The sequence below is a fragment of the Poecilia latipinna genome, unplaced genomic scaffold (genome assembly GCF_001443285.1).
Source record: "Poecilia latipinna isolate Pla-1442-1.1 unplaced genomic scaffold, P_latipinna-1.0 Scaffold3237, whole genome shotgun sequence".
In the NCBI taxonomy this organism is placed as follows: Eukaryota; Metazoa; Chordata; class Actinopteri; order Cyprinodontiformes; family Poeciliidae; genus Poecilia; species Poecilia latipinna.
The window spans coordinates 3,192-11,612 of NW_015115853.1; the positions used below are offsets into that span (position 1 = coordinate 3,192).

Consider the following 8,421-nt stretch of genomic DNA (forward strand, 5'->3'; position numbering starts at 1 on the left):
AAATACTTGACCCCAGTGTCTCAGTGGCTTATTGGAACTTTGTTGGATGTTTGGTTTGACAAACAATCGCCACTACAGTGGCATTTTTTGGTGCACCACCACAGATCCATGCGCTTAATGTCCAGTTTCCCATAACTATTTATTGAATTCATAGTTGCCAGCTGGGGTGGCAACAGGGGTGGCAAGGCTCTCATTTGGGGTGACAACTGCCACCCCAGTAGAGCCGCCCCTGTGACTCCACAATTTCTAAAAGTAATAAAATAAATTAGACAAACTGGAAATAGACAGGAAAAGACACATGAGGAAAGTATGCACATGTAGCAACATTCAGATAATACAAAGACATGAGTGGAAGGCGGAGACATGACGGAGTGCAACTGTGGCAAGAAGGGAGCAGAGAAAAAAAAGTGTCCACCTTCACTGAGAGCTAGAGAGGTGCGCTAAAGGAAAATTCATCAGGTAATATTTCGTTAAATTAAACATATATAATTATAATAATTATATGACATATTGTTATTAATTATATAAGATATATAATCCTTTCGTGACGTTCCACATTTCATACTAGTCGGTGGCGGTAATGCACCAATTCCGTTTTTGGCCAACCGCCAATAACCACCACAGAAGAAGAAGAAGAAGAAGAAGTCAGCATCGCAGCAAAGCCATTATTGAGACTCGAATTTCTGTTTTCATAGGTGGGTTAACTGCACAAGTAATAGATAGGTATCATGTTTATAAGTGTTTCATTGGCATCGATTCTATTTTGAGGTATGCATGTGCATTATAAATAATTGTTTACTGCCGCTAGCCAAAATGCTAACTATCGTTACTGTAAACAAGTTGTATGTTATTGTTTAATTTCGGGCATGCGCACAACGCTAGAGAGCAAAAAGACAACTGTATACCTGCCGCTTCCGCTTCAAAACAATTCCGTTAACGACATTAAACCTAAAGATCTAGGTATCATTAATTTAGTGCAGTTCGCCACAGCAAAACCGTTGAAGAACAGCTCCAAACCACTCGTTCATTTTTCTCGCTGCTTGTGCTTGCTTCGCTACGCAGACCCGTTGCCATAGAAATGATTGATTTTCATATCGGTAATTATTTTTTATTGCTGATATAAATGGGTGGGAGCTAGCTGAAAGCAAGACACAAAATAGACTTCCTGAAAAGATGAGAGTTTAGGCTTTCTGGCAAATCCTGTTCCGATGTAAAATATGACATTACTGGAGAAGAGATATTTACATTTGCTAATTTGTCTTATAGTTAATGTATTTTATTGATCTAAACTAATAAGTTCTACCATAAAATATTCCTCTATTATTCAGAGATGTATAAGAACATAGTTCTTCTTTTTAAAGGAGAAAATATATGCTTTTAGAAACATCAGTGAACAGTACCGACTCCATGCAGAGTGGGAAGAGACAATCATTTAAAACGGAAAAGTTTAGGCCTTGTCGCGTCTTTTTACATATTTTCCCACGCTGCCATATTTGTATTTTTTATACCAATGATCACTGAGGCCCTGTTTACACAACAATCATCCAACAAAAATGGAAATTTTTACCATTTCTATTTTACATGAATACGTTTTAATTACAGTCTTTGTTTCCACAGCAACAGTACACATCGACAAGGTGTAATTCCCTCGACACACCACTAGTTGGTGCTAGGTTCTTTGAAACTTGCGTGCATATGTGTAAAACAATTCACTTCTACCTGAAAGCCATTATAACCATAAAAATGGTAAGAATAAAGAATTTCTTTGGGCAGACGACGAGGTTTAGCTGTTTCTTGGGGTGACTTTAAATTATAAAACCACCAAATGCCAAGAGTACCTTGATTGAGAATCATGCATTTCGAAGTATGTGGATGTATATAAAGATATAAACTGCCATAACAAGCCCAGGTACTGTCCAAACTGAAAGCAACCTGGGGAAAATACAGGCATGCTGTGGAAATATGGGGTGGGTAACCGGCTTGAATTCGGTGCTGGAACAGCTGATTGTGACCCGGGCACCATCCTTTCAGACAGTTCAACACCACATTCAGTGTGTGAATCAAACGAGGAATCTACAGTTGCGAAGTCCTGAAGGGAAATGCTTCAAGTGAGTACAAATTCTAGATTAATATTTGCTTGGTGTTTATTATATTACCATACCATACCATACCATACTAACTTTATTTATAAAGCACTTTAAAACAACCACAGCTGATACAAAGTGCTGTACATCAAAACACAATATAACAATAAAAAAACATAAAATAAAAACTTACAGTTAGTCCATGTTGGTCCAGACAGCAATGTAACATTTTGGAGTCGCAATGCAACACTTCTGAGCAACAAGAATTTTTGTTTGCAATCTGTGAAACCTGTATTTGATTAGTGATGCTTCAATGAAGGCTGACATTAGGTGTTTGCATCTGGTTGAAGTTGCAACTCAAAAAGCTGTATAGAATAGTCCAGTCCAAGTTTGCAAATGTATAGTAGTTTTTTAACTACAGCAGATTGAAGATGCTCAAAGTGTTGTAAATTGAGGTTGAATTGCTCTCATGAATCAGCTACATTCGTAGGTTTTCTTCTGTATTGAATTTGGTATTGTGCAGGATACATGTTAAACTATATGTGGAAAGCATTTCAAACGGATTAATCCTGGTGTCATAATTTAAAGTAAGAAACCTGAAAATAGTAATGATTAACACCGTTATGCCTGTCGGAATGCAAGTTGACCAGTGGAATTTGTTTTAACTTCACTAAAAGAACAACAAAACATTATTCTATATTACTACTTATGAACTTTAGGGAAATAAGTCATTTTCTCATCAGGTGCCACAAACCACTGAATTGTTGCTGCTGGGGGTGGTGGTGTCTGATTGTTCCCTATGCTTTCCCATTCTAACAGATTTTCTCGTTATTTGTTTCTTCTTTCTTCTGACCAGGCTGCAAACCCACAGACAACAGAGACTGAAGAAAAGACTATGCTCAGAAGCTGTATTACAGAAAGACCTCCAAATAAAAAGAAGAATGGTAGACCATCTGGGAGAGTCCGAGTGGCAAAACTCAGAAAAACTGGATAAGCTTACAGACACAATCGAAAGTATGACTCTGCATCGACATTGTTTCCAAAGTTATCCCACCACTGGGATGTCCTCCCAGGTCACATCCAGTTGTAGTGATGGGCCAGATGACAGAAATCTCGGCACATGTGCCGGTGAAACAAGATGAAACCCCATGTCAGTGCGCGCATCACTTTAAGAAAAACCATGTGGCCAATGCAGTTCCTGTGTTGTTTGGATGTGAACACGCCAAATTGTATGTACGTATGAGTGAGAAACAATTGACACATTTGTGGGTTTTGTTGGATGGAGATACTTTGTGTTCTTTGCTTTGCGTCGGTTTTTGACTCCTATTTGAATACAGGCATGAATTAACCATTTTGATCTCATCACGGAGAATAAGGTAAATTTTTATTCTGTTCTCATTTCCACTTTTGATCTTTTTTTTTTTTTTGGATTATTCAAATTCCTTTCCATGGTATATTTGAGTTAGTTTACATGGATTATATTTATATTATAGGTGAAAAATGTAGGATTTGCTCCCAAGTTTTGTCTTAATGTAAACTGAGCAATTCCACAATGCTGAAGCCTTATCGTAACACCGGTATGAGGGGATGAACTGGTTAACAATCCTGTGGTAAACTCTGGTGTTTACAGAAAGCAGGTGATTTAACTGGACCTTCAACTCGACCATCTGCACCCAGTTCAGGTTTATCATGATTGCTAATTGTGTTTATTTGTATTTTAATATTCTTGCAAATCACTCTATGTAATTACAATGAAATGGTTTGTAAATGGTGCAATCACCTCAGCCCAAAGCTGTTACAGCAGCTGATGTTTCTAAATAAAAACGTGAACGAATCTTGTTCAGACTGTTTCCAGTCTTTATTTAATTTGCCTGCAATTACTTTTTAAATCCAGAAGATGTCACTGCAAGTGACACAGCGACACAGTTTCAACACAGTGTCGACAGTTTGGAAAATGTGCCATACACCCAATGAGGCCTCATAAGAGTCAGAAGCACAAACAATACTCTGGCATCTGACATTATCAGTAGTTTCTTCTTCTGTGGATTGTAGGAAGAGAATATGTTTTGCGTCATAGTATGCATGAGCTGCTTTCAGAAAAGATCAACTTATTCTGTTTACAAGATAACGCACACTGGTATGTTTTAGAACCATTGCACTCTGGAACCCGTCCTGAAACTGCCATTGTCAAAAAAAAAAAAAATCTGTATTTTCGTGTAAATATACAGTACAAACAAAACAAAACTCTTCCATTTTGTTGTCATGTAGACAGGGCCATAGTTTTCTCTTTCTATGGTGGCAGGACAAAGTTCATGTTTTACATCTGGTCTGATCACCAAATGAGTAACTGTGGTCATTTGTTAAAGTATCTTCTACAAGAGCAAAGATTGTAAAACATATTATATGCATCAGAGTGCAAACCCTTATGGAGTGAATAGATATATTTTATAACCAAGGACAGGAAAGTTGCAGAACTGTTTATGAGACAGAGTGAGAGCTAGCTTCTTGGCATGAAAGGTTTGTTACAGAAGCAGACTTGTTTCCCAAAACTGTTGGAGTAAGGAAATGAACCACAGAGCAGCGATGGAGATGCTGCATCGCACCCTGACCACTTTTAAAAAGAGGAAGAAGAACCCACCTGCTTTCCATGAGCTACAGCTGAGATCACTCAAGCAGCTGTTGGACATTTTATAATATCTAAATCTTTATTTTTCCCGTAAAGGATGGAGAACAACATGGATGAAGACAGCTCTTCTGCAGTCAATGTCAACAATACCAAACATCACCTTACATGTAAGTGACTCTATACGTATTTTAAATTTTATGAGGATTAAAAAGTAACAATGCTATCCAGATGCACTTTATACATTTTTATTCCCTCTGTAGGAAGTTAGTTTCTTAACATGGGCTGTAACAAGAATTGTTTTTATGTCACATGTAAACCTTGAGCCTTTTTTGCATCATCTGAGAAATCTCTCTGCAAGCCAAGTTTGGTTTTTATAGCACATTTCAGCAACAATTAGGAGTTCTTTATATAAAAACATAAAACGGATAATAGTTAGATTTTAGTGGTACAATTGTCAAGTCTTGTCAGGTTTGCTTTACTGTGCGATTCCCTACTTGAAAGGGATAGTCTCTACAATGAAACGTTTAACTGGATTTCACTTCAATTTACTGGTCCATCTTTATTTTTGTATGATGGTCACCATAGTGATTTAGCCTTTCAGCCACATAGGTGAAAAACCTCAAAAGAAACAGAAACACACCTATTACATTCTCAAATTAAGATAAATGCATTGTGAAATAAACAAATATCCATGCTTTAAACCAGGGGTCCCCAAACTTTTTCCTGCGAGGGCCACATGACTGTTCCTTTTTCTGGTCGGGGGCCGGTGTTCTGTCAGATCAGCATACATTGTCAGATAGTCATACGCTTAGCTCAGACATGTATACGTTGTCATTACCATATGATTTTATTTAATCAGCAACATAGGATCATGACGTAGATCATCATACACTTTGTTATTAACAGTTATATGGCATCCTGACTTAGCGGTTAAGTAGATTAATGAGTTTTACACGGGCGTGTGTTGTAGTAGTGGAGGGAGAGTGAAACTGCGGACCGGGGGCGGGGGGCTGGATTACTGCCGACGACACATTCACGTTTGTAGATGGATTTTTACCCAGAATGCAAATGGAAAAAAACCGTGAGTGAAACGGTGATTGGTACTGACTAGTATATATTCCATTGAGGGAAACTAAGTTTCATATCTGCTCAAGTGCCCCCTTGGTGGTTGAAGAAAAATCCACATATATATGAAAAAAACACACTGAATGCTCTCTGGTATTGTTCAGGGGGCCAGACCAAATGAGGAGGCGGGCCGTAGTTTGGGGGACCCCTACTTTAAACCAGTTATACTCCAAAATATAAACAGTCAACATTTAGTAGTAAAATTTCACACCAATAAATAAGCATATTTATCAACATTTTGTTAAATATATTTTCATAGTCAAATATTCTGACCAACATTTATTTTTCTTTTTTAGTCTTATATTTTTCACTTTCTACTTTAACCAATAAACATCAAGTGTATCTTTTTAACTTACTAGCTTGACTTCAATAAAATTAAAACTATTAGGTATAACAGTCCATCAGAGTCCATGTACTGCTCCGATTAGTTTCAGCAGTGGTGGAGAAAGTACTCAAAAAATGTACTTAAGTAAAAGTACAAATACACAGACAAAAATGTAATCAAGTAAAAGTAAAACTACCACATTAACATTTTACTTAAGTAAAAGTAAAAAAGTACTGGTTTTTAAAAATAATTAAGTATTAAAAGTAAAAATACTTGCTGAATAATACCTAATCGCTAATATCATTTAGTGAACCGATAGCATTTAATTTTAATACATCAGAAATGTGCCATTTTAATGAACAATGCCACAGATAAAGATTATTGTGTTTACTCTGTAACAGTTTAGACTTAGATATGTGATTATCTGCATCATAATATATAATTTTATAGCAATAAGTGACAGACTGAGAGCTGAACCTGTATAGCCACATAAAGGCAATCACAAAGTCAGCTTTCTATCACCTGGAGAATATTTCCGGGATTAAAGGACTAATTGTCCAACAAGATCTAGAGAAACTAACCATGCATATCTTTAGTCGTTTTGATTACTGCAACAGTGTCTTTACATGTCTGACTAAAAAGACAATTAAATAGCTGCATCTGATGCTGACATTCTCACTTAAAACCAGGAAGACAGAGCACATCTGTAGCTCAGAGAACATACTTCAGAAGTCTGCTGTTAGTTTATGACTATCTGAACAGCTTTGTACCGCACTACATTAAAACCCGTTGTATCAACCTTCCAGACCACTCAGGTCTTCTGGTTCTGCTCTGCATCCCCAGAACCAGAACCAAACATGGAGAAGCAGTTTTCAGCTTCTATGCACCACAAATCTGTAACAAACTTCCAGAAAACTGTAAAACAGCAGAAACACTGAGTCCCTTTAAGACAAGTCTAAACCCCCACCAGTAATCACTGGATCATTGACCAACATATTTGATGTGTTTTGATGATTTTAATCATTTTAATCAAATGTAATATCTGTTACTGGATCCACAATTGGTGACAGCATGATGTGTTTATGATGGTTTCACAATGTAAACCACTTTGAACTTCCTTGTTGCAGAAAAGTGCTGTACAAATAAACTTGATTGATTGATCAATAATGACATTGATTCCATTTTTTCTTTCAGATCAAGGAGTTCAATCTGCAACAGTCCGGCGCCCTTTTCTGTTGTTGGTGTGTTTGGGGATGTTTTGTGTCGTTCTGGTTGGAAAAGTCGTCTACAGTGAGTTTCATTTCAGCAGAATACATTTTAAGTAGCTTCCTTTATGTCACGTTTTTACAGATTTAGACGAATTAGAGCAAACTTTCAGGCTCAGTATCACTTTACACATTTAACAAACACTCACGGACCACCAAACTTGGAATGACCCACAATAACACAATCTGAAATGAAAATGTTAGTGTTTTATTGCTATAACAATAACAGACATTATTTTCTCTGTTCATTCTAATGAGACGAGTGGTGTTGTTTTGTAAATGCGACCGGTCACAACAAAACAGTTACCCAGTCTACCTGTAACAGAGCCTGAAAGTGTGGATTCTAAGCTTCCCGATGATGTCAAACTCACAATCAAAGAAATTGTGTTGTGTGTATTAATAACATTTTAGAGATATTTTTAATTTAGAATCATAATAAAAGAAAAATAAGCTTGAATTGCTTTGGCAGAAACAAAAATCTTCATCTGCACCATTAAGTCTAAAAATGTTCCACTAATTTTTATCAATTGTATTTATTTACTGGTTAAGTCTGAGGAGTTTCTGCACTTTGCCCTCTGAGTTCGGTGTAGTCTCTGCCTTAAGTGGAGGAGCTTAAGGATCATGATGGAAAATAAGCCCAATTATTGTCAAGCCTTCCAACAAAAAATCACAACACATGCATAAAATAGTATAATCAACAATAATATTATATAAAAATGTTGCACAATGGCAGCATTGTTGCCTTGCAGTTCGAATCTCAACCTGGGATCTTTTTGCATGGAGTTTGCATGTTCTCCCTGTGTTTTCTCCGGCTTCCTTCTACAGTCCCAAAACCACGACTCTTAGGTAGAGATGTGCCGATCAGGTTTTTTCCTGCCGATTCCGATCACCCAAGAGGGCCGATCACGGCCGAACACCGATACCGATCACATAATAATTTTTTTTTTTAATCATAAGCACTACCGGTTGCATTATGTAGAAAAAGGAACCATGAAT

General features: G+C 37.0%; 1 protein-coding gene across 1 annotated transcript in view; it reads left to right on the forward strand.

Annotated features, from left to right (window-relative positions):
• The first annotated feature begins 833 nt into the window (after positions 1-833).
• LOC106940468 (golgin subfamily A member 6-like protein 22) overlaps positions 834-8,421 on the forward strand; it is a 31,003-nt gene continuing 23,415 nt past the window's right edge. The window contains exons 1-3 of the mRNA XM_015023232.1: positions 834-956; positions 4,807-4,877; positions 7,355-7,450. Coding sequence (XP_014878718.1) covers positions 955-956; positions 4,807-4,877; positions 7,355-7,450 — 169 coding nt within the window. The 5' untranslated portion in view covers positions 834-954. The remainder of the gene's footprint in view (positions 957-4,806; positions 4,878-7,354; positions 7,451-8,421) is intronic.